At 41.6% G+C, this 26895-nt stretch overlaps 1 protein-coding gene across 1 annotated transcript in view; it reads left to right on the top strand.

Annotated features, from left to right (window-relative positions):
- Positions 1-2955: 2955 nt before the first annotated feature.
- Positions 2956-26895, top strand: part of LOC139622581 (G patch domain-containing protein 8-like) — a 69951-nt gene continuing 46011 nt past the window's right edge. The window contains exon 1 of the mRNA XM_071479963.1: positions 2956-4863. Coding sequence (XP_071336064.1) covers positions 4753-4863 — 111 coding nt within the window. The 5' untranslated portion in view covers positions 2956-4752. The remainder of the gene's footprint in view (positions 4864-26895) is intronic.

Below are 26895 nucleotides of genomic sequence, written 5' to 3'. Positions count from 1 at the left end.
ATTTATACAAATAAAAACAAACCATACAGTATGAAATAAGGAATAATCCACAAGAAGAATTGAACAGGGAGTAAAAAAGTTAGATTTGTTTTTGTGTAAAATTAATCTAGTGGAGCCGAGGGGAGGGCTTTAAGCTTATAGTATTGGATCATGGGGCCCAAAGTAGAGGGAAATTTATCAGATAAGCCTCTTACTGTGTATTTTATTTTCTCAAAGCTCAACAACAATATTCGGCCACTAAACCAGAGAGAGCGACTCTGGGGGGTCTTGACAATTTCCTGTCGCAAGAAAATCCTTCCATGAGCCAACACCGATGCAAATGTAGTAATTCAGAGTCATCCAGTGAGAAACAAGACAGGAATTGTTTTGTTTCTTACTGAATGAAAACTAAGTGGGGCACCAGAAAAAAAGCAATCTCAGCACTGGCTCAGGCTTTAGTTATACATGCAGTAAGTGTTTCAGATAAAAATAATATGTGTGTGGTTTCTGCTGGGATACCAAGACATCCTCAGTATCTCATCAGCGCTAAATAATGTAGTAATAATAAAAACTCCAGACACACTCGGGGGATGAGAAACGTAAAAAGCCAATGGTTCTGTACTTTTACAGAAAGTTGCAAACTGAGCTGCGGTGGAGCTTGTGCAGTGAAGCATCGCTTGTTGTTCGCTCACAAGAGTCTCAGAGTCAGAGTCTGTCCGAACTGCACAGAAATAAAGGTGGGATTGATAAGAGGAAGAAGAATATTTGATGAGGACAGAGCTAAAATAGATTATAAAATGAAAGAATTAGTTGTATCTGGAACTTTAACGTAGTAAACAGTACCTTACTGAATATATGCAGCCTGTAATTGTGAAGGGTAAACTTTTCTTTTCTGGGTTTATGGATACATTTGTCTCTTATACTTGTGTTTTTCCCTCCCTAAAGGAAGAAGAGCACAAGTTTAGATACAGACAGAAAGGATTAACTGGAGGGCAACAAAATAAATGCATTAACCAAGGTGAAATAACTCACTCTGCCGTCACAGACATGTGGATAGAGCCCAATCTTAAAAGCCTTTTGGATCAGAGGGTACTGTAGATTCTCTAAGTGAACTGTAATTTCTTATGGATGAAAAGAATGATCTATTTTAGCTTCTAAGCTGAAAATTAGGCTGTCTGGACTACTCAACTTACCTAAACAGTTTTCTCTTGTAACGCGTCTGGAGACTATTTCACATACTTTATTTCTTGCATCTTGATTTTTGAGATTCTGTGTGAGTCAGCTCCATCTCGCCTGCCTGCCCAGCTCCTCACTGGCATCATGCAGAGGTGCAGTATCTCCCCTTCACCGGCCTCCCATAGAGAACTGATTGTAAGGTTCTGTTTTTTGTTTTTGAACCTCTACTCCTATCCCACTTTTAGGCCTCCTAGATCTTCTGCCAAATTACTCCACGGCCTTTTTAATTTGCAGAGATACTTCAGATGATTGGCTTAACCTGGGGATTTGTTTTCTACCTTTCTGACCTCTTGGTTATGAAGCTGTGGGTGGTGATGTTGCCTCATCCTTAGATCTCATGAACTGGAAAGTTGAACTGTAAGAAAAGTAGAATAAGTAAAAGTATAAGTAAAAACCTTTCAGTAAAGAATCTTTTATATAGATATGATTTGATTCTGGTGAATTTTGTGGGCAACATTTGTGGTTTTAATCAACAAATCCTTCACCCTAAATATATCACTTGTCATTGACTTTTAAAGTGACCCAATGACCCAAATGACTGTTTTTAATCTGGTGCCCTGATTGGTTGGACACTGTTACAAAATAATTCAATAACTGCTCTGATCTGTGATCTGCTTCGGTTAAAGGTCCCATTTTGTCTAAAGGTAGATTTCTGTGTGTTTTTGATTATAGACCAGATCTAGGTTCTATATTAATACTGTGAAAGTATCAAAGCCTCAGTCCACAGAGGAATGCACACAGCCTGTATTCAGAATCTGAGCCTTAAAACGAGCTGTCAGGACTTCTGTAACTTTGTGATGTCATAACAAAAGCAGTCACCACCCTCTGCCACGCCCCACCATGACCCAATATCCAACTTTGCAGGATTTGGTTTCTCTGAGTGTTTACCTGAAATCTGCTGTATTTTATTTTTATATACACTCAGAAAACAGTGAGCCAATCAGAAGAGAGGCTCAGAGTCTCTCCTCTGATTGGCTCACTGACCTGTTGTTACTGGAGCTCCAGAGAGAAGCCTGAGAGAGGAGATGTGAAACTACATTGAGATTGTTTGTGGTTCTTAAAACCACAAATATTATTATTATATATATTATTATTATTATTATTATTATATAAATATTTTATGGATATAAACACTTCAAATAAGACACAGGAAAAGACCTTTAAAGTTTGGGTGGTGCAGACATTTAAAATTTTTGGTTGATTGGGATCTCCATCAATTTTACATATCAAAGTCTGTTTACAGGTGTTGAGGAGCACTACTGCATATGTGGAAAAAGCTGTATAAAGCCCTTTGTGGTTCCAGAGGGAGCTGTGTGAAGTCTGATAAAATATCGGTTGGGTCTGAATTCTTCTTACTTCTAAGTTTGAAAATAAAAAAAAAAAAAAAAAAACCTGGGGGTGTGCAGTAAGAACGAAGTGAGCATACCAGACCTCTGCAGCATGCTCCTTATCTCCACTTGGTTATGGTTGTGGTCATGGTTAAAAGAAATCAAGGTTGTTGTGTTGGGAGTGGACAGAAGTCAAACTCTCTCACCCATCCACCCCAACCTCCTCCCTAATGCTGCGCCACTACAACATCACGCTACCTCCACCTTTGTTAAGTTGCTATGATATAATCACAGAGTATTATCACCTGACCTTGCAGTTCTCCGAGATTTTTTACCTTTCAGCTTCATGTTTTTATTCTCCAGTCTACAGCTTAACTGTTTGGCAGCTGTTTTCAAAGAAGAATATCTAAAAACCCAGTGATTGCTACCTGCCCGGTGACAAATGGCAGACAGACAAAATAAATCACTATCTGGTGACCATAGTGGAGCATTTAGCTGCTAAAGATCCAGATACTGTCTCAGGAGATGGAGGAGAGTAAAATGGAGCTAAAAGGAGAGTGATCATTGGCTGGAAACACAACTCTAAATAAATGCTAACATTGCTTCTTGTGTGCTACATGTGCAAATAAGCATTAACAATAGATCACACGGCAGTGTTGTGTTTGCCTCCCAATGACCGAAAGAAATTCATTAATGCAGGTTTTCAATCAGACATGAGTCATAATCCACACGACTGCTGGAGGTTGCTGTCAGGTAAACTTCATTTCAACACGAGACGCAGGCTGTGATGTTCATCATGTATCTGTTTGCCTGAATGTAAATTTAACTACTCAACACTTAATCATGTTTTCTTCTTCTTATTTTTATTTGTTCATGCTCGTGTTTGTATTTAATCATGTGTTTCCATATAAGGATGAATAAAACGTAGTTTCTTTTCATGCCAGCTGTACAGAATAAACAGCTCCAGCTCTCTCTTCACCTTTATTCCTCTCTCTTTCCTCTCTGTATGTTTCCTGCTTGCCAGTAGGTGGAGCTTGTCTCCTTTGGCTTGAGAGAAAGAAAGAAGGAGGGAGAGAAGGAGATGATTAAAGAGAGAAGAAAGACAGCAAGAGGAGAGGCAGAGAGAGATGGAGGGAGGGAGAGAGAGGGAGGGATGGGGAGGAGAGAGCAAGCGTCAGCACTCCATGCGTTAAAAGGGCAGATGGTAACCGCGGGTAACTGAGGAGCAAACCACTCTGCTGGCCACAGAGCAAGAGATCAGCAGAGAGAGGGAGATAGAGGGAGGGAGGAGAGCGAACACATGCAGCGCAGCAGAGGAGAGGAGAGGAGCATCTGAGAGGAAGCTGCACGCCTGCTCTGACAGAGGGAGGAGAAGACTGAGTACTTCTTCTCAGCACTAACAAGGAGGCAGAGAGCTGAAAGAGACGGAGGGAGAGAAACAAAGACAGGGACAGGAGATGGGGAGATACTAAGAGGAGGGAAAAAGTATCCCTCCCCTCCACTTAGAGAGATACTGAGACAAAGAGGGAGGGAAAACAAAAGCGGGCTGGAGAGATTGTGAAGTGAGGAGAGGGAGGCAGCGGACGGGAGATAGTTAGACGAACTGCAAGACTGATCAATGAGCGGCTGAGATTTCGGGAAAGAAATTTAGACTCAGCAAGAAAGACAGAGAAGTGAGAGAGGGAGGGGAGTCAATGACAGGGAAAGATTGATGAATGAAAGATGGGGGCAAAACATCTGGAGAGAAAAGGACTTAAAGAGAAATATTTAAAGAGAGACAGAGGAACTAGCGGGAGGCAGATTTACGAAAAGAAAGGAGTAGAATAAAAAAAACATTTAGAGTGGATAAGAGTGGAAAGAAAGGAGGAGCAGAGGGTAAAATATTTAAAAAGAGACAGAAGCTGAGGGGAGAGGAGCAGAGAGTCAAAGAATCACCGGCAAAAACTTAGAGAAGAGAGAGAATAAATCAGAGCAGCAGGGGAAACCTGTGCTCCACGTTTTCTTTTTTCTTTCTTTTTTTTTTTGCTATTTCTTCCGCCTCTACTTTATAAAACAGAGGAAGAGGGGTGAAATGAGGAGAGCAGGAGAGAGTTGAGGAAGACAGAAGAAGAAGAAGGAGGAGGAGAAGAAGCAGTTTTCAAGACTTTTTCCAGATAGATGAAGAGATAAACAGATAGATATTTAAGCATATGAAACCCAACTATATCCAATGGCGTGCTACTACATTGTGATCAGTTCCACCCACCTGCGTGACGGACAGCTGAGGAGCATCAAGGGGGTGTTCAGAGGACCAATAGGAGCCAACGGCCAACGAAACACGGTAAGGCCTCAGGTTTTTTTTTTCCTAGCACTTCAGTTTGCTGTGAGACAGAAACAAAAGCCAAATTGGAGTGCTTTTATTTTGAAAAGTTTAAATGTGTTTGACATCCAGGCTGCTTTCAGAGAGTCGGTTCTGTCTGTTTCATCTTTGAGTCTACCTACGTCTCACCGACAGAAATCCGGTCTAATCCAGCGTGTGTGTCTTTGTGAGCGTGATTGTTTTTATTTTCTGCATCAAAGAGAAGGCAGGAAGTCATTACCTCTAAATCAGCATTACTTAAAGCACTGCCACTCACTTGATTGTCAGGTCCTTAATCATCATGTTTGCAGAGTTAATTAATTGCCACTTCCATTAGGTTAATTGACTCGGTATTGGAGGCAGAAAGAGGCAGATCGGGGGTGGGGAGGGTCCCCCCCCGTCTCTTACACTAAGAGCTCCTCTGGCTCCGTGTCTGTACTTAAACATGTTCGGCATCTTGCTTTTTACCTTGGTGTTTGATGTGGGAGGTCAGTAAAATGTCAAGAGGGTTTATTTTTCCCTCTCATTAAATACATTGCATTTACATTTATCCTTAGTTTGGCACAACACTTCTACTCAAAAACACGCAGAAGCCACATGTTCACACACTTTTCTGCACAGTTTCTGATTTCAACCTAATTTTCTAAATGTCAATAAGATGCTAAATAAAGATCCAGAGCTTATTTTGCCTGGTGTGATTGAGTGAAGTTGGATCATATTCTGATGTTTAAAAATAGAGCTGAGTGACAAATTAAAAACCAAACTGCATTTTATTGAAATCTGAATGAAAACGAGTTCAAGGGAATTATTTGTGTGCGGCGTCCTCAAGCTGTGTGGGAAGGTTTGAGTCGACCAGATGAGTCAGACGCTTCCTTACTTTCTTCCTCGTAATCTAAACTCCAACTAAACCTTGCTCCTCATTCTCCTTCATTCTTATTGAACGTTACAGGCGAACATAATTACGGCTAGTCCTAGTAGGCATGCACCAAAAAAAAATTCCTACAGGCTTCAAAAAAAAAAAAAAAAGAGACATGGGATAAGACGTTGAGAGGTTGTGTAAGGACAGTGCTACAATGGGCTCATTAAAGCACTTGCTCCTCCTTTTACAAGATATGAAATTAACTTTACTCATTTTCAGTGTAGCCTATTATTTCAAATTAAAACACTGGTTTTGGTTTTATCATCATTACAGTCTTTTTTTTTTGATCACTGAAGATAAATGTAAGAGAAGTGGTGGCTGATGACGTGATGATGTGAACGCAGGCGGGCGGCTCAGTATTTGTTCAGTCTGACCATTTTGCCTCGTGTGAATCGCTGTCAGATCATATTTCATTTCTACTTGTGTCAATAGTTTTAACAGCCGCCATAAATCAGAAATTATGATGACACGTCACAGTGAAATGATGGGGCCATAAGTCTTCAGGAGTGACTGGCCCACAGTAAATCAACAAGGCGTCTGACTTAGCCTGTAATTAACTAGAAGAGGACACAATAGAGTTGGCGGCAGCAGTTATCTGCTCTGTAACGGTTTTGTTTTATTAAACAAGCAGCAAAATGCAAAGAAAGAACTTCACACGTGATGTTGAATCTTTTCATTGTGACATGAATACTGCATCACACAGCTGGTTATGGATTAAAATGAAAACTAATGGTGAAAGTCTAGAATCTGGATTACACTGTTATCTTGATAAAAATGAAGTATTTTTAAGCCTTTGGCACGCTGCACCTTTCATGATCCCCATGAGGCAGTGAGTGAGTGTTAATAAAAGATTCGTGATCACCAGCACTTTATTTTTCTTCAGTTTAAACCCTAATTAAACGCCACTAGAGTGAAACATATAAGCTTTTTCTGCTGTGATCACAACATTGTCTGTTTTCAGAGGACGAAAACAGTAGAAAAATCACCTCAGGAGTAAATAAATTTCAAATCAATAGTTTTTATAGGAACTCAGCACCACAGCGTCTGAAACCATCACAAGTCACTGCTACAAAAATAAAAAGCATTGTCTGATCTGGCACAGCTGTGACACAGGTTTGGATGGGTTTTAGAAGATAAAGGGGTTGGGTTAAAATGACTGCTTTGTTAAAGTTATGGGACCGTCGTTGTCATGGTTACAATAACAAGCACTTGGTTAAGGTTAGGAAATGATTGTGGCCATGCCGAAAAAAAGACAGTGTGGACTGTCAATCACTTTGTCTGGGCAGTGAAGCGTTATTTAGTAATGCGTTATAGTAATGTTGGAAATGTAATGAATATAGAACAATTACCCACATTTACCTTTAAACATTTAATTTACCTTAAAGAAACCCCACCACATAACAAAGTGCTTTTGCATCCACAGACTCTGGATGTGAACCTCAGTCTCTGGTGTGACACTCGTGCTCTTTGTGCATCACCACCCGCCACCTCGGCTGCCGTTAATAAATGTAGCGCTTCATTCCTTCATTAAACAATAAGTTGCCTCTGAACGCAACACAGGCAGTGATTTTGTTGCCATCACAACGTCTTGTTTTCTATTCTACAGTGCTAAACCCAGAGGATGTGATGTTTAGGTGTGGACGCCTCAGAGTTGTTTAAAGTCTCCTGGGCTGAGTAATGAAACAGGGTCAGGTTGGGTAGTAAAGTAATGGAAGTATTTAGTAAGTGATGATATTTTCAAGTCCTTTACTCAACACTGATGGTAGAAGACAGGACGTTAACAGCTGTTTGCAGTGTCAAAGTCAGAGACTGTAAATAAAGATGGACGTAGCCACAGGTTTCTGAGGAGAGGTTTTGAAGCTCAGAGTGGGCTGCTCTGCTGTCGCCATCTTGGCAGTGCCTGACTCCGCCCCTAACTCCCAGCTAATCAAAAAATGGACAAAGAGGTGGAGCAGAGACTGCGGTAAATGCTCGTCTGTGGCGTGCATACACTCACCCACCTGTCACTCAAAGCTGCACACCTTCTATTATAGATACCTTTAAATGAATGTAAACAGGTGAGTTATATAAAAATTCACTGCACAGTTGTCATGAAGAAGGAAATTAGCTCTAGAGACCAAAACTTTTTTTCACCAGACTGTAAACATATTTATTTCTGCTGTAAAGTTGGACATTTTAACATGAGTCTATGGGGATTGACTCACTTTTGGAGCCAGACTTGAGTGGTCATTAGAGGAACTGCAGTTTTTAGCTCTTCAATGTTGACTTCATTTTTCAGCCCTGGAGGTTGCCGCTTGGTCAAAGTCCGACATTTTGCTGTTCCACCCATTCTCCCCCTGATCACACTGTTTCCTCCTTTGCTCCTGACAACCAAGAGTCCGAACTCTACATTCACTCGAGGTCTTTGTCACGTGATTGTAAACAAATGTATTTGTTGAAACACCTCATTCCGTTGCTTTTCTTGGTCTCAGATTCCCTCTCTCTTTTTTTGGGTTCTTTCCAACTCCTCTCTGACAAACTTCATGGCTGAGGCCACTTTTCTCATTAAAGACTGTCAAAGGAAGTCAAAAATAGACCCTCGCTTACTAACACATTAATTATTGTGCTTCATTAAAAAGATGACAAACTAATGAAGCCATTATAACACCTTTAACAAGGTAGAGCTTTCAGACTTGTTAAATGATACAAAACTCAGCAAACATAAGGTAAAGTTTCCACTGCTAACACAATACCATAAATAAATCTTCTTTAATTACCCACAAGAAAGTGGAGGCATTTCAAAGGCACGTATTCAATTCTGTTTGTCACCTAATCCAGGAATAGAAAGCTTTATCAAGAGATTTAATTGGCGAACAACCACACATGACTATCACCAGTCACCTTGGATCCTTACACCGAGCTAATTTTATCTCCAAGTTCTTTTAGCACAGGCAGGTCTGATGAAATTGCATGAAACAATCAAGTCTTAAAAATTCAAATAACATGCTCTGTGCACGGGAAATGAGAAAAGGATTGCATGAGAGAGACATGAGCAGAAATAGACGGCGGAGTCTGAAGCCAGAATAGTGTAAAGTGAGAGTGAGGAGATCAGTGGGATGGATGAGTGTCTGCAGTTTCCTTTTAACTCCAGTGACTCAAAATTCACTCCCATGTTTATGCTAAGATGTTTGCATTTTTTTCTTTCCCCTCAATCACCAAAGATTTTCACTGAAATAAACCGTTTGTGTCACTGGACTTAAAGGGACTCATCACATTTTAGCTCCTTAACTACAAATAAAATATTTTACATTTTTCTGAACGATTTTGAAATGAAGTGGGTGCAGTTTTGGATTTATTCAGACCTGTTTCCTGTAGAAAATCATTCAGCAGACTCTTAGCAGACTTGTTTGAGTTGTGTGCATAAATTATGGTCATTATCACAGTATGCTTGTGTGGTAACACAGTTTAAGAGCAAATTCAAACTCATCATTATTTGTATAGCACTTACAACACATACAATACAGTTGATACAAAATGCTTTAGAGCAAAGTCAGAAAAAAAGAGGAAATATACTTTATAATACAGCCTTACTCTGTAATTTTGAATCAGGTGATAATAACATGCTGGGGAAGAGAAGAGGACCACAGGGAACAAGGGAGAAACAACTGGGCAACAATTGATAACAGCAGGTTTTCTCAGTTGGATGCCAGATTTTCTGTTGGGGCAACATTAACCTAAAAACTGCCACAAGCAAAGGGGTAAAAGCTTTTTTTTTTTTTTTTTACTGCATTTCATCCATTACTATGAGGAGCAGCAGGCTCACTGTAGTCAAAAGCTGGTGGACTAAATCAGCTGCACAGTGGGCTAGTGTTAAATCTGTTAAGTCCACTACAAGTACGTCGCTGTAATCTGTAAATGGTTGATTATGAGTTGCTCATTATTCCAAGATTTGTGCCCTTTTTTTTTTTTTGAAGCTACAAAAAAACTACAAAGTCCTGGAAGATTTTCACACAGTTATGGTAGCACATTACAGCTGAAATACGTTCTATCATACTTTATGGGCTCTGCAGCATATCAGTGTTGTTTGCACCATTTCCTCCAAACTTTAGTTTAGCTTCCTGGTACTGCTCAGACAGTAGCACCCCAGGATTTACAAAAAACAGCTTCCTCTAAAATACCCAATTATTGCACCCTTGTTCCCCACAGGCTTGTTTTCTTCAGCTAAATAAATGTACAAAAAAAGAGACAAAGAAGTCTTACAGATACTTCAACAGAAATACAGGAGCAAGTTAAGACTGAGTAAAAGGAAGGAGTCAATTCCATAGTTTTTCCAGGACGCAGTGTTAGACAGGAGTCTTTGGTCAGAGGGTCTCAGGTCTCTGACTGTGTAATAAGAGGAGCTTTGATGTGTACAGTAGGTGGGAGCGGACAGGATAAAAGAAGTCTGAGTGATGCCAAGATATAAGCAGGTGGATGTGAAGACATGGATGACTCTCTTCAAGTCTTGCAAAATAAGATGCAGACTTGATGTTGGATGGATTACAAAGAGACAGGAAGTGTCAGTCTGCTAAAAGATTTCTATGTCTGCACAGATGCCTGAATCAGGCCAGCTGTGAGTGATTTGTGGCAAATTTGTGGCTAAAACACTTGGAATTGTCCCATAAATGACATTTGTGAAATGCCTGTCATGTCTGTACGGCAAACATGAAGCTAAAGCCGGCAGCTAGTTAGCTTAGCTTAGCATAAAGACTGGAAACAGGGGGAAACAGCTAGCCTGGTTCTGTCTGAAGGTAATAAAGCGATCCACCAAGGCCTTTCAAGATCAATAATTAATGCAATGTGTCTCCTTTGTTCACAAAACTGAAGTGTAAAAATGTCACGTTGAGGTTTTAAGGGGAGCGATGTGTCAGAGTATTCCTCGGCTGTGAGCAGCAGCTTCTTAAAGACTCTGCTGGTTTCCTGACAAGTTCAGGGCAACAACAAGACTCCACTTCATTCTTGACCATGGATTTTTTTTTTTTACTAAACACTTTAAGGACATTTTGATGTGCTGGCATAAAAGCTGAGATTCAGAGTTCCTTCATCACCTTGGAAACAACGACTGGAGAATACAATCTCACTACAAGGTCCGTCTAATATCTATTTTGGAGCTTTTGATCATGTGACCTTGTGTTGAGATTATTTGATCAAATCACTGGAATATTTTAAAACATTATATTGATGGATTACGGCACAATGGGCCCCTGGGACCAGACATGTGAAAGGCCCCCACCCTTTCCTGGACCCGGACTGAAAGAGACACACAGTGACCGAATGCGGCTGCTGTTTGCGGTTGTTGTGCATCTCTTTGTAGATGCTTTTTGTGTCTTTGCAGCCGTTGTCTCACTTACTGGAGAATTATAGAGGCCATGAAATAATGAAGGAAGTGAAGTACTCACCATCTGTATTTTCTTAATTAACATTTTTCATAATTCATTCTGATTCATTCCTAACAACCTTCCCTGGTCATTTAAGATTTGAGTGCAATGACCCTTTGAGCAAATGTATTTTGATTACCTACATCTTCAATGTGAGGAACACCTGAAAATATAAAGTCCAGCTGAAACCGCTGTAACACTATAGTCATCATATTAAACTGTATTTCAGCCTTACTTCTCATTTCCTGTGAATTTGCGACACGTTGCTGTTGGACAGGTGAGCGTGTTGCTGTGGCAGAGAGCAAACACATCTCATGGTGCCTGCTGATATCACCCTCCTCTCTCCTCTCAGAAGGAAAACAAATCATTCTAACACCCTGAATCAAATGTTTTTTTTGTTTTTGTTTTTTTCCTGTACCTTGATTGCTTGAATGTGCCAAAGATATTTGGGCACGTTGCCTGTGTCTCTCTGTGTGTTACTATTCATGCTGTCATCACAGCTCATCTCAAGTCCACACTGGGTGGTCCAACGTCTTCATTTATTCAAATCATCAACAAGTGTACATGCATCCCACTCCTATGTTCCTCACTGTGTGTGCTCGTGTTTAAATGTGCTTTTATACAGTAGATCAGGTAGTTCACAGCAACTCTGCGGCGACATTAATTCATGATAGCCCACCAGCTGTCAGGGAATTTTTCACACCTTTCCCAATATCAGCAAGGCCAGAGTTGTGTTGCTATAGAAACATTGATTCCACTAAGTTAAATAACGCTGATTTTCTACACCTTACTTGGTAAAAAAAAGTTGACATCAAATTCCTTCTGAGCATTTAATTTTCTCTCAGCAGAGATATTTTCGAGCAATTTTTTTGTTTTGGATGCTTCCTGTGCCGGGTGTGCAAAGTGCACACTTGCTCTCGAGGAAGCTCCAGACTAAAAACAACAGTAAAAGAAAGGACTAGTTAACTGTGGTCTGGGTTGTTTTCTTTATCAGAGGTCTGTATTTAGTGTTGAGTGTTTTCAATTAAACCCACAGGTGCTGCTGGCTGCCGGCTAAGAGCAATAATGTCCTTGAGCTGCTGGGTTTTAGTGAGATATTCTCACTTGGTGTTTTCAGCTATTTGACATCAGGCCTAACAGCACCCAGGACGCTACTGCACGATAACCCACCGCCTCTCAGCCCTTAATGCTGTAAACCTGCATGTGTGTGTGTCTGTGTGTGTGTGTGTGCGTGTGTGTCTGTTATGAGGTTTGAGCTAACTCGCCAACAACATGGCTCCTCACTCCATAAATTAGCACCGATGAGGACACTCTGTGCACGTGTGTGCATTTGTGCATGTGTGTGTGACTAAGTGACTGTGCATGTGTGTGTGTGTGTGTGTTTGGTTGTGAGGGAAACGGTCAGTCCGTCTGGGTTTGAGCAGTTACGCTTGTGTGCGTATGCAAGCATGTTTCTCTGTCTGAGTGTGTTCCATAGTGGTGACTTAAATGGCGTGTGTGTGTGTGTGTGTGTGTGAGTGACAGAGTGAGGGTGTGTATTCAGTAGTTGTGAGTACATGGTGTGCTTCACTGATGTGTGAAACATCAGCTATGACTATGGAGCCATCTGCTCCAAAGGGAGAGATAGAGTGCAAGTGTGTGTGTGTGTGTATTTCTGACACAGTTTGACTGCTTGGCTGAATGTTGATTTTTGTGCATGTGGGACATCATAGAGTTTCTGAGCCGGAGTCTGACTAAACTAAAATACCTCCTGAATATTTTCAAATCTGGATGAAACTGTTTGTGTCTTTTACGTGTTAAAATTTACGTCAGCTTCTTTATTCACGCAGATGCAAATACGTTTTGCAACCCGATTACGTTTCCTATTAACCGTAATGAGGAAATGTTTACGTACGTATGTATAGAAATGGTTACGTATTTGTCACAAATATGTTGATACCGAGCGTGTCAATAAAATGCTCACTGACAACCTGTTCATTTTCCACAATATCCACTTGTAGTGACTACAGCATCATGAAACTGTTCAGTTCACATGAGGCTGTAAAAAACGAGCCCAGAGGTCGTTTGTGCAGCAGCTTATTATCACCCATAGTAACATTTTGTTGCTAGGCGACATCTAGTGGCCATAGTAATTATGACAGGAGCAAAGGGAAAGTAGGTACACAGCTCTCAGTACAGTCTGTGTGTTTATTATTGTTACCATGACAACTAAGATCCGATATGCCTTCTACCGGTTGTATCAGAGCGTTGCTGGTTGTTCAGGGTTTAGAAACTTGCAGCAAGAGATGGAAGTGTTACGGTCCTGTGCCTTATACAACAGCCATCCACCCGAAGAGCCTCCTGGCAAACGTGTATATAATAAATGCAGCACTTCATTCATTCATTCATTCATTCATTCAAAAAAAAAAAAAAGAAAGAATCCATCAGCCTCAGCTGTGAATCAGTTGATTGACATGTGGAAATTTACCAGGAGGGTGTCCCCAGTCAGAGAGGTGTGTGTGGGGGTGGGGGGGGGGGGGTCTGAAGCTACCCAAGCATCCAACAAGCAGCTTGTTGTACTGGCCTATGGTAACAGTGGTGCAATGCTGGAAAAATGAAAAAAGCAACATCAATGATCTTAATTTGACTTTATCTCAGTGAAATCCTCTGTACACTTCTCCCTTCAAGGTGGTTTATGGTTTACTGTATGTTGTTGCTGAATTCTCACAAAGTAACTATCGTAATTTTAAATGTGACTACCCAGCACAGCAGTAGATATTCATTTGGCTAAAAATGCAGTCAGAAAACTCCAGGAACATTTTTCTGCTTTTCAGAAAAAGCTGTAACATGTTCAGTGGAAACCCACTGAGAGAAGCCAGGGGAGGGGGCAGGACTGTCAGCCACAATATGTCGAGCACTATTACCTTTCTGTAGGCAAGAAGTGAAAACTTTCAAGTGTTTTCATACATAAAGAAAGACAAGACACAACCATCACCTTTTAACCTGTGAGCACCACAAACAGTACATGATACAAACCATGGTTTACAGTTTCATTCTGTTGTATGAATCAAGCACTAATGAAACACTGGCTCTTACCGATGTGTAAAATGTAGGCACAGGGAAAGAAAACAAGACTGTAGAGAACAGGGAGTAACGATGTTTTAGACATGGGCGGATCATGAGAAAATGAACCCCTGGGCACCGACAGGTAAAAGGCCCCCTGCCCCTCTTATATAGTGACCCCCCCAAACTGAAAGAAAAACTAAATGACCACATTGTTTGCAATCATTTTTCACCTCATTGTGGTCATTTTGTATCTTCTAACTGAGCTCTATGACTTTTAAACGGCCCCCTGGCCCATAGACATATATGCAGATTGTGCATTGACCTTTTACTGCGATAAATCGCCGTTGCCACCATATTGGACCAGGCAAGACTGCCCTGTGATGAAACGGGAATAAATGGAGGAGTTTTGTGGATAAAAAGCACAACAATGTTTACATTTCTCAACCGATTCCAATGAGTCGTATTTATATTCAAGTGTTTATGATCTACGAGGAGTAAAAACTGAAGTTTTGGAGGCCAATGCTTCGTCTGCGATATATATATATATATATATATATATATATATATATTTCTATGTCCTGACCTCTTAGGCCATTGAGTATGTGCCAGTAGTCCTGTTTGGTAGTTGATCCACGACTTTGGAAATCATCAAATAAAATCAGTATTGTTGAAATATTTAGTACCTACAGGCTACAGCCCTGGGAAACCAAACTGAAGTTTGGGGAAAAAAGGTGTTAACAACCTTTTCTTATTGTGTAATTAAAGTATAAAAAGGGGAGAACATCCACATATTACATTCCAGCCCATTGTTGCTCTGTTACACTTGATTTTATGGGTTTGTACAATTTATTTCCAAATATTATCCGACAAAGTTTCTTAGAAAGAAACACAATTTAATATCAATTTGAGGTAAAAACAGGGAGTGATCATTTGGTACACTTCCAAGTACAATACAATACAACACAAATCAGCATAAATACAGGATGATTTCCAACGATAAGTGAACGAGTGCTAAATTTTTGCTGGGTTTAAAATGGAGCAATTTCTTTGAGGAAAATTCACCTGGAATAATAAACACAAGACTTTTCTTCCACTGTGGCACCACCTAGTTTAAGTACCAGCCGCAACCAGGAAGTATTTCATTGACAGTGTTTATAATACCGTTTACGTACATGTCAGGGGTACTTCACATGCAGCTGAGTGGAAGACCGACTTTGTTAAAACAATGCTTTTAAACCCAGATGAGCTTTGTTCTCTCTCATGAGTCGTGAACTAGGAAATGTTCTCATGTGCTCATAAAATCCCCCCGGGTCACATTTGCCACTGTGTCACGCTCCGCGGAGCAGCTCCCACTTTTACATCGTGACGAGCTCGCAGGTTGTCTGGCTCAAACACTCCCAGGAAGGGAATCAGGCGGCGTGGCCCTTTAAGAGGAACAACACCCTGAGAGATTTTTTTCTTTTCATGCAGAGATGTTCTTAATGAGTTGTGGGGTGCTGAATGTTAAAGTATATATTTATGTAGCACGGTCGCTACTCGATTGCCATGGAAACTGAGGTAGCATGCTGGAGGTGAGTGGGCGTCAACGCGACTTGGATGAACCCTGCAAATGTGGTGGGAGGGACGGAGAGAGAGAGAGAGAGCGAGAGAGAGAGAGAGAGAGAGAGAGAGAGACAGCGTGACAGAGGAAATAGAAGCAGATGGAGAAAAGTAAGAAAGAAACGCTGAGATGCTCAGAGAGAAAGTTTTGATTCTTTGAGGAGTTTGCACGTCTCGATTCTAACTCCACCTTTCCTTCCTTCCTTCCTTCCTTCCCCCCCTTCATCTCCTCTCCTCTCACTCTTCTCAACAATCTTTGTCCTTTCAATCACTCTCCTCCTCTTTTCCTTTCTTCTCCTCTTGACATTGACAATCTGGCTTTTTACACACTTTTTCTTTCTTGCATCACTTCTCTATTCTCCTCTGCTCGTTTGTCGTTTCCCTCCTCTCTTTCCTCTCCTCCCCCATGTTAATAACGCATTTCTACTCCTCTTTTTGTCCTTTAATTTTCTCCTCTCTTTCTGCTCCTCCGTTTCCATTTTGTATTTCCTCTTTGTTTCTCCTCCTTTCACCGACACATTGGCAGCCTTTCTTTCACCCCCCCCACCTTTCATCATTATCTGCTGCTCCTCTTATCTGCCTTTTCTCTCTTCTTTCACCTGTTTTCTCTCCTCCCGTCTTTGTCTTGTCTCCTTGTTTTAAAGACATCTGTGGCCTTTCTTGGCCTTTCTCATTTTTTTTGTCCTGTCTTCTCTTGTACTTTCCTCATTGTTTCTCTCCCTTTTCTTATCTTTTTTCCCCTTTCCTTCCTTCCTTCCTTCCTCTCCTCTCCACAAGACATTGGCAATATTGCTTTCCATGAATCTCCTTCCAACACCTTCCCTTTCTTCCTCATTTGTTGCCCCTATCCTCATCTTCTTCTGTCCTTTCTCTCCTGTTTATTCTCTCCTTATTTCTTTTGTCTTCTCTTTTCTACTTTGCTTTTCTTTTCCTCCTCTGATCACTCCTCTCTTCTCCCCCTCCTCTTCCTCTCCTCTCTTCATTCTCAGTTTAGTGAGCAGTAAAAACAACGATAAAATAATAATAAAAACAACAACTGTCCCGAGATTATAAACCCATCTCCATCTGGATCACTCACACACACCCTCACACTGAGAGACACACACACACAAACACACACTGAGCCGGATAGGAAGTCAAACAGAAGGCCAATAAGACACGCTCGACTGGAGGCGACTGCAGCGTGTGTGTGTGTGTGTGATGGAGAGAGAGATAGAGCGAGGCCGTGTGCTTGAACAGAGAGAGTATTCACCCCTGTCATTGTGTGAACCTCATGTCCTCACAGCCACCGGAAGATGAGATAAATCCTCAAACATTTCCGTCGATACTCCAGGGAACGTTTCAGACGAAAGACACCTGGAAGTTAGGGGGTGGGGGGTGGGGGTGGGGGTGGGGGTGGGGGGGGGGGGGGGGGGGGGGGAGTTCGGAGGAACCAGTGATCAAGCTGAAACCACTGCTGTAATTTTAAAGACTATTTGAAGATTAAAAGCAGCCTGTAATTTTTTTTTCCTGTTTGAGTCATAAGACACGTCCCGCTGTCACTTTCTTTCACATCCTGGGACAGTTTTTACAGCTACAGGTTTCAGCAAATGACTTTATGAAATTATTAACACAAACCTTGAGTATGTGTGTGTGTGTGTGTGTGTGTGTGTGTCTGCCTGATGAAGTTAAATAAGCAGTGGTGCAAAAAATGATGGCAAAAGGGACACATCTGGTCATAACAGCCCAAGGGACACACACACACACACACACACACACACACACACACACACACACACACACACACACACACACACACACACACACACACACACACATTTGTACATCTATACTTGTAAAGACTCCAACTGGCACGCAGTAAAAGTAAACCCAAGTCTGTAGGCCTACCTTAATGTAGTTCTAGCTCTAACCCTACAACCAAGTCTATAGGCCCTTTGAAGAAATGTGGAGCTCACAAATTGCTGCTTCTTCCCGAAGATGTCCTCAGACTAATTTTTACATCATCATCGTCATTATCAAATAATCACACAATGTCACTGGAGCTATTCTGTCGAGGAGCTGAAATCTGAAACCTCCTGCACCTTCACAGCAGCAGATGTAACGGAGAGACTGACGAGGACCCAGATTTACATTTGTGACTCCATTTATAACATCATGCAGATCTGTATCTGGATACCTTACCTCTTCACATCAGGCATTATTGTCATCACAGTTCTGCCTGAATTATTGAGATTGAATCTCAATCACACAATCTCAATATGCAAATCAGGTCGGCAGAGATGCTGGACTTGTCAACAAACATGATGCATCTTGGAAATCAATGCTGCTGTATGGCCTCTATTTATTTCTCCCTTGTCAAGGAAAGGATCGTCTGTAGCTGTTTGCGCAGTAGAAACACCTGCATTCAACCTGCATTAGCATGATTTTTTTTTTTTCTTACCTCATCCAGATAAATTATCCCGTGATGATAGTCTACATGTTAATAAGATGTGCAAATGGTGTCACTGTCTCGCCTTGCTGTTGTGTTAAAATGTTGTCGTGGGCCCGTGATGATAATTTACTGCTAAATATGAGAAATTACACACATCTATGATATTATGGAGATGTAAAAGCAATTCCACAGCTTTTTTCGACATATTTCCCAGAGGAATGAGATAAATAGCAGCACATATACAGTACATGTTCTCCCATATAATAACAAATTTACCATACACAGCACATAATATTCAAAATCAAGACAAGTTGCACATTTCAGCTTTAACGTTAGAGTCCGAGTGATTGACACTGTGACAGTGACACTGATTTACTTCACTCAGGACATGTAGAGTCAATGATGGAGACTTCAGGTTTTCAACCCCATCTCCTCTACATTATGTTTATACACAACTAATTAAACAGCAAATACACTGTGGAGAATAGAAATCTAATGCAGACTAGATTACATTTTCTAATTTCATAAGGAGGATGTGTTGTTATTTTACATATTGAAAGTGTCACACACAATATGTTTGTTTTCTGTCTAAATGTTTGAAAACACAATATCAAATTATAGTGATTTTCATGGCTATGTTTAGACTCTCACAGCGCTTGGTTAAGGTTAGAGGAAGTTCACAGTAGCCTTGTTTTCATGAACCTGCTTAAAGCACAATGTGAAATGGCGAGCTTAAAAATGAGTCATGGAAACACCTGAATTACATAAAACTCTCAAATGTCGCAAAGAAAATGTGCACGCTTGCATTAGATTGTTCATCAGACGATCTGGCAAAGCAATATTTGTTAAAATTGAAATGGAAATACTTCTTTAGCAAATCGTGGAGCCTGTAAATCAGGCCCCGAGAGGCAGACTGCTGAAAATCCATCGCAATGTTTAACTGGAACGATGTCGCAAGAGGAGAAAATACCGCAAGACCACAAGACCACTCACAACTGTGTTTTGTTTACTGTGTTTTTTTTAAATTTTTATTAGTATTTTTGGGCATTTTGCCTTTGTTTAGAGGACAGTGGAGACTGACAGGAAGCCGGACAGATAGCTGGGGAATAACATGCAGCCAAGAATCTGGCCGGTCGGACGTTGACCCTAAGCATTCTGCTATCGGCTCGCTGCTTTGCTGACTTGTCTAAAAAAAAATAAATAAATAAATCACTTTTATTTTGCACAAAACTGCAATGGAAACACAGCTTATGATTGTCACCACAACATAGTTGAGAAAATATTGATATTTCAGATACTAAATGCCACATTTTCACACGTGAATAAATGAATAAATGAATGAATGAATACTGTTATTCCAGTGTCATACAGTAAATGGTGTCTAATCCAAAAGCACGTAAACATATGGCACTGGATCCATATGTCATCCCTGAGTCAAACTCCTTAGTGAACACGTGTTTCAGTTTATTTTACCACATATTTAGATATACAGCTGACATTTTCAGGAACAGCAAATGTAAATCTTACTTACTAATCTGAGAAAGATGAGTCAGATCATTTTGGAAAAAAAAAAACAAAAAAAAAAAAAACCCACACACCAAACCAGGGCCAAAGCTGAAAGCAACAAGCTGCATCGTAGATTTAACTTCCACAGTGAAGCCTGGTCCCGCCCTCCTCCCTGCAGGGTCATGACCCGCTCTTATGTTTCGTGGATTCCTATACCCCGGTTATCTCTGTTCAGCGCCTGTAAGCACACGTTCACTACAAGGCCTCTGAGCGGAGCGGACAGCGTCAACACTGATGACCTACAGATGCCCTTGCTCCAGGGCACCTCGGCAGTGTCGGGCACTGTTGATACCCGAGATCAAACAAGTAATTCCTCCTCCCGCTCAGTGGGCTTTCTAAGAGGAAAGAAAGATAGTCAGATATTTTGGCACTCAGGCTCTGCTCTAATGACACAGCAGACGAGCAGATAGCATTGATCAGAGTGACCCCTCTTTCTAAATCAATAGAAATGATCCCATCTAGATAACATTACACACAATCAATAACGCTCTGTGTGTGTGTGTGTCTGTCTGTGTGTGGGTGTCTGCACTGATGACCTGACCTGTGTCTTGGTGAGGCTACCTGTGTGTGTATGTGTGTGTGTGTGTGTGCCTAATATAGTTTTGAGATTGCATTTGTCTGTGTGTATATGTGCATGGGTAAGTGTGTGTTCATGTGTGTGTGTGTGTTGGGGGTGGGGTGGGGTGGGGTGGGGCACCTTAAGGTCAGCCAAGGTGAGGCGTAATGGGACTCTGACCAGATCCAATCTGGGACCACTTGTGGCAAAATGAATTGGCCTCACAAGGAAGCTGAGTCTATCCCTGAGTGTGTGTGTGTGTGTGTGTGTGTGTGTGAGTGAGTCTGTCCTTCTGTGTGTGTGTGTGTGAATGTGCGCCCGGCTGTCTATGTGTTTCTTGGAGCGTGTTTGTATATGTGTAAAGGCCATGCTTGCTGTGGAAAACTAATCTAATTTTGACAAGTTCGCACAGACAAAAGGGCACATTTATTAAAAAAAATAAATAAATAAATCACGAGGCGCCACATTGGCTTTGTACCTCGGAGTGTGTAGACGCTCGCAGGCTGAACTCGTCGAGCCATTTCACACACCAGCCGCCTCTTTGTGACCATCAATGATAAGTGTAAAATGCCACATGATTGGTTGTGTCGCATTGTGGCGGAGCATCTCCGTCTCCAGCCCCCTGGTTCATCGCCTCCTGCTCGACCGCTGCGGATCAGATGCAGTTTTTAAATCCTCAGATTCTCTCAGCCGCCTGTTGACCGCCTTGTCACTGATAGTGGTTTTAGTGATGTCTAGACGTCAAGGTTAAAACTGGGCTAAATTTGGTTGGGAAGTGAGAGGACGTCTCGATTAAATATAACAGCATTTACAGACTATGTCTCAGTGTGTAGTTAGGACCAGTGGGTTTACTGTTTCCTCTTATATCCACAACGTTGAGGAAGTTACCTTAAACACACAGCTCTACAAACTCCCAATTACTTCACACTGCAAAGCAAAGCTACCATGAAGAGAAATCTAGTTTAGTTCACTAAAGCTACAACACACGGACTGTACCGAGAACAGTGTACCAACCTTTGTCACCATGGTTACTATGAACTGTCATGCCATAATTAGGTTTAGGAAAAGATGGTGATTTGGGTTAAAATAAGTGCTTTCTCAACATTAGACCATCTTTGTTGTCATAGTTACAATAACAACAACGAACGGTCATGGATAATACAAACAACATAAACTGCTACAGTCACATGGGAATCGAACCCATCCATCCACCCCAACCTCCTCCTGACTTGGACTTTGTCGCTCTATAAACTACGTCATCGCACTTTTCCCTTTGCTCCTGTCATCATTACAACGGCCGCTAGTTGTCGCCTAGCAACAAAACGTAACTATGGGTCATAATAACCTGCTGCACAGTCGACCTATGGGCTGGTTTGTTATAGAAAGACAGTCTCAAACTTCAAAAAGAATGATGAAATTGACAATATACATATAATATATATATATACATTATAACAAAATATGATACAAAAAGTCACATACCTACTTGTTCACAGGTCTTATATAAACCAGAAAAAAATAAAATAAATAAAAATTCCCCTGAGCATTATTCATGTGAAAGTGCTGGAACGTCAGCTTTGGTTTTGTAAACAATAACTGTTTAGGTATGGCTGCGGTGATTCCTCCTCAGGCGGAGGTTTATCCATGATGTTGTCACTGTGCGAGCACTGAGCAGCACATCCACTACACAGAGATCAAGTGTCTGGAGGTGACGGCCTGACAGATGCATCGTCTGGGCCGCCTCCACAGCGGTCTGGGCCGGTCAAAGGAGGTTCAATCACAAGAGAGAAGCAATGGAAAAATACAAATAAAAATCATTCTTTTCTTTTGATGGCCCAAAATTGTATGTGGTTTCAGTAGTTACCTGCACAAATAAGGCAAAAGAGTAATTGAATCAATATGCTGATATGAATATAGTTGAACTACCAGCAAACTAATGCAAAATTTAGTTAAACTACAAATTGAATTGCATGAAGTTCACTACAACACTGTTTATGTTTTCCTGCAGAGAGGACAGCGAATAAACAAATGATCAGGAATGAGAGTTTGCACACATTTGTATGCATGAGTTTAAGTGTGTGTCTTTTTCAGGTCAGTTTGACAACCTTGGTTCTGTCACAGAGCAGAAACAAACACATTCACATTTTAGGAACAATCCAGAGCCTCCTCCTCACCTGACCTGCCCAGGTGTTCTGGGTTTCAGACAGTAAGGTGCTTCATCCAGCCTAGACCTCCTTGTTGTGAGAGGACAATGCTCAAGCCGCACTCCATTGAAATGCTTTCTTTTGAGTGTCAAATATTCACCATGTGGTCGTGAAAGGTGGCTCTGCGGAGTCTGTGGCTTTTTTCTTTTATGGTGCACAACAGCTGTAGTCAGTTTGGAGCCGCAGCAGGTACAGCGGATTTCAATGGCAATCCAGATTCACGGCAGAAAAAAAGCTTCATAATGTCCACAGAAATTTCTCAAACCACTCCTGCAACAAAATCCACTTCCTCACCATTCGTCTATATGTTCATTATCAGTGCGGCCAGGATTAGCACTCCAGGATTAGTGTAGACATGTAAATTCAGTCTGCTGCAAACCCAGAGCTGAGTTTCTCATTCTATTATTCTGTGCCAGAGATCTGATCTTACATTCATGGGTTCAGCAAATTGACTGAAATAGGCTGCAACAACAGGCCAGCATTTGTTATTACACAATCTACAACACACACTGCACATCCCAGAAAATATGCAGATAGGCTACAGGTACGCACTACAACTCACACCAAACAGAACTTTTCAACCCCACCAAAATTGTCATGAAGAATTTGCAAGAGGCTCTGATCAGCAGCAGCCGCTGTCTCACAAGATCTCTGCAGAGATTTGATTGGATCATTTATGAAGGATTAAATAATACATTACAGACACAATTAACATATGAAGAATAATCAGGCTGGCTCCAAATCAGCTCCATACCACTTTGCTATCATGGGGGAAAAAAATGAAACTAGGATGTGTCAGAATAATTACTGTGCACCTGGCAACACTGTTCAGATGCTCTGTTTCTACACAACAGGGCAAAAATAGCATCACTTCCATGACTACTTCCATGTTATCACCGACGTACAACTCCTAATCTCGTGATATATCGGCACGTCTTCCAAAATAAAAGCTTTTTCTGATCTGATGCCTCCTATCAGCAGGAAAACATTATTGCAATGCCTCTCAAAACTAGGGTCAAGGTTCGATTTTATCAAATCTGAATCCACTTATCAAATTTAAATCCTTTCAAGTCCCTCATCAAATCTTGTTTACTTCAGCTATCTTCATTTACGGGCGACTGAACGTATAAATAACTATGAGTAAAACATTCAGTTTTGATTTATGATCACCTCTCTGTTAAGAGGAAACGCTGCAACCTCCTGATTCACAAGAATGAGGTTAATGAGCTCATGATCTGAATTAAACATTTAACTGGAACCCTCCAGGATGTAACATGAGGCAGTCAGCTGATCACAGAGAAGAGTCTTCAAGGTGTTGAGCTACGAAAACACTGGTTCACTGGTGGTCGAGCCCAGTCAGTGGTTGGGAGACAGCAAATTATCCAACAGGCTAAAGATTCAGATGATGGTGGTCATTTTAACCAGGGAGAGGAACGGTCAGTGCCGGGTATAAATGAGAAGCTGCTAATGTTGCCTGCATGTTTTCAACTTTGGTCTTGCTAATAAAAAGTAACGAGGAGCAGTGAAAGGTTCAAGAACAGACACATCAACATCTGAGCCTAACTAATCTGGGTACTTTGCCAACGAGAGGTTGTAAATCGCAGTTACATAAAGATTCATGTGACCGTTTTCTGGTCCCCCATTGCTACAGTTAAGGTTTGATTAGGTTTAGGTGCAAAACTGAAATGGTCATGGTTAAAATAAGTAATGGATGAAGTGGAGGGAAATTTCATTGTCATGGCTGACCCATCCACCCACCTCCAGCTTTTCTCTGTCAGTAGAGTAAAATGTAAACATACACCATTTTATGGAGTTTCACAAATGACTGATATGTTGTTTTTTTTGGGAGGACAGTCTCTGATGTATTGGTGAAGTGATGATTGTTGTAAACATGATTATGCAGATTAACTGTGGAGAAGTTTCTGTGGATGTTCTGTGACCGTTGTGAATCAAATCCGACTACAGACGCCAAAAGCTACAAACTTTCAGAGCTTCTTTCAGATTAGTATCTGATGCTGAATGGATAGTTTTTCAATGGAGTACTCCAGTAAACCGCAGGGTCACTGTACTGCCTGTCCATCTTGTGGTAGACTCACTAAATACGATGCTTTTGAAATATTTCAGTCATTCTTTCACCGCAGCTTGAACATCACCTGTCGCAGCTTCTCTGTCACTTCTATTTCCGGCTTCCCACGGTTTCCCTCTTTTCTCACCACGTGCCACCATGCAGCGTGGAATGTAAATAAACCAACACCAAGACGCCACAGCCAGCACACACACACACACACACACACACACACACAGATTTGTATGCGGCAGCGAGTTTGACCGTGTTTCTATTTCGGGACGTTCGACTTCTTTGTGAGTCTGCTGCGCCGCCTTTAGAGTGTTTCTTGGTTGTAAAATAAAGGCTGCGGATACATGTACTTCTCCACAAAGATTTGTTAGCTCTCTCTATTACAAGGTGTGCGTCTGAGTGTCTCTGTGTGTGTGTGTGTATCTGAGTGTGTGTGGAGAGAGAGGCAGAGATAACATTGTTCTCCCAGAAATCTATCAGCGCCAACAGGATTGCTTTTCCCCCAGCCTCGCTTTTTCCTGTGTTTCATTCCTGTTTCCATCTCCCCTGCTTCGTCTCTCTCTCTCTCTGTCTCTCTCTCTCTATCCACTGCCCCCCCACCCTCCCCCTTCTCGCCCCCACTTCCTTCACCACCTACTCCTCTCTTTCCATTGCTCACTCTTCCCGAGCTCTCCCCAAACAGAGCACCAGTTGCACTTTATAACATCTAGTTTAGCAGCTGCCCACCAAAAACAGAGACACACTGGGAGACAATGGATAGCCAGGCTAACTCGGGTATGTGTGTGTGCGTGTGTGTGTGTGTGTGTGTGTGTGTGTGTGCGCATCGGCATGTCTGCGAAAGCTATCTTCTCTAAATGATACTCTGCCTCCTCTACCCCTGACAGAGAGAGAGATAGATATGAGGACGGCAGAGAAATGGGAGTCGGGAGGGAAGTGGTGAGGCGGGAGACAGATGTGAAGATGAGAGAAAGGGAGAGGAAAGAGAGGGATGAGGGGGAAAGTGAGACGACGGAGGAAGATACTGAGGAGGGGAAAATGAGTGATAGAGGGCAAGAGAATAAAAAGAGATCTATAGGGATTAGGTGAGAGGGAAAAAAGATTAGTTATGGCTGGTGCAGATGGGAGACAAGAGAGATCGAGGTAGGGCGCAGCAAGGTTGTACTCTGCATTTGTCAGTTCAACTCAGAATGTATAATTTGCTCATGTGGGGGGCACCACATATGACAGGGGGAGTGAGCGGCCTGGGAGATTTGATGTATAAGTGCATAAATGTCTTTTATAAATACATGAACCAGTAGTGCGTCTGAAAGCTGCAGCATGAAGCAGTTCTAGCTGGACTGTGTCACAGGATAACGCTGGTGTTCTGGTTGTTAAGACCAAAACCAACCATGTGTTAGTCAGCTCAGTTTAGCATAGACTGTGTATAAAGATGGACGTGGCCTCCGTGTTGTCACCCACAGGTTTCTGAAGAGAGGTTTTGAAGCTCAGAGCGGGCTGCTCTGCCGTCGCCATCTTGGCAGAGCCTGACTCCACCTAACTCCTGAATAATCCAAAAAGAGGTGGGGCGTGTGTGGAGTAGAGACTTCTGTGCTTGCTGGTTTGTGGCACCCAACTGTCACTCAAAGCAGCCATGCCCTCAATTATAAATAACTTTAAGCCTTAATAAAATTCAAACAGGTGAGTTATATAAAAATTCACCCTCTGTTCTGTTGTCATGAAGGAGGATAGTAGCTAAAACCGCTTTTTGTACCAGGCTGTAAACATATTTACTTCTGCTGTAAAGTGAGCATTTTAACATGGGAGTCTATGGGGATTGACTCAGTTTTGGAGGCAGACTCTAGTGGTCATAAGAGGAACTGCAGTTTTTAGAACTTAGTACCAGCTTCATTTTTCAGCTCTGGAGGTTGCTGCTTGCTCTCAGCCCACTGGTTCATCATGTGTTTTGCTTATTGTTTGGATGTTTGTTCTTCACAGTGGAGAACGTGCAGTTTGACAACAGAAGGATGAAAGGTCTTTGATGATGTCACATGCACAAGCACGTGACATCATCAAAATTAACTTGCACAGATATTTTAGAAATTGACAGTCAGGATGGAGATGGATGACTGAGTATACATACATTAGACAACACAATAACCATTGGAGTTATGGTGGTAGACAATCCTGCAAAAAGAGCATCAATTGTCTCATGTTTTTGTACCAAAGCAAACACAGACAGCAA

Source organism: Trachinotus anak, unplaced genomic scaffold (genome assembly GCF_046630095.1).
Source record: "Trachinotus anak isolate AG129_WGS33_773 ecotype Australia unplaced genomic scaffold, CSIRO_AGI_Tana_v1 ptg000007l, whole genome shotgun sequence".
NCBI classification, from domain to species: domain Eukaryota; kingdom Metazoa; phylum Chordata; class Actinopteri; order Carangiformes; family Carangidae; genus Trachinotus; species Trachinotus anak.
Note: the sequence above shows the minus strand (reverse complement) of the source record. Positions and strands in the feature narration are given on the sequence as shown.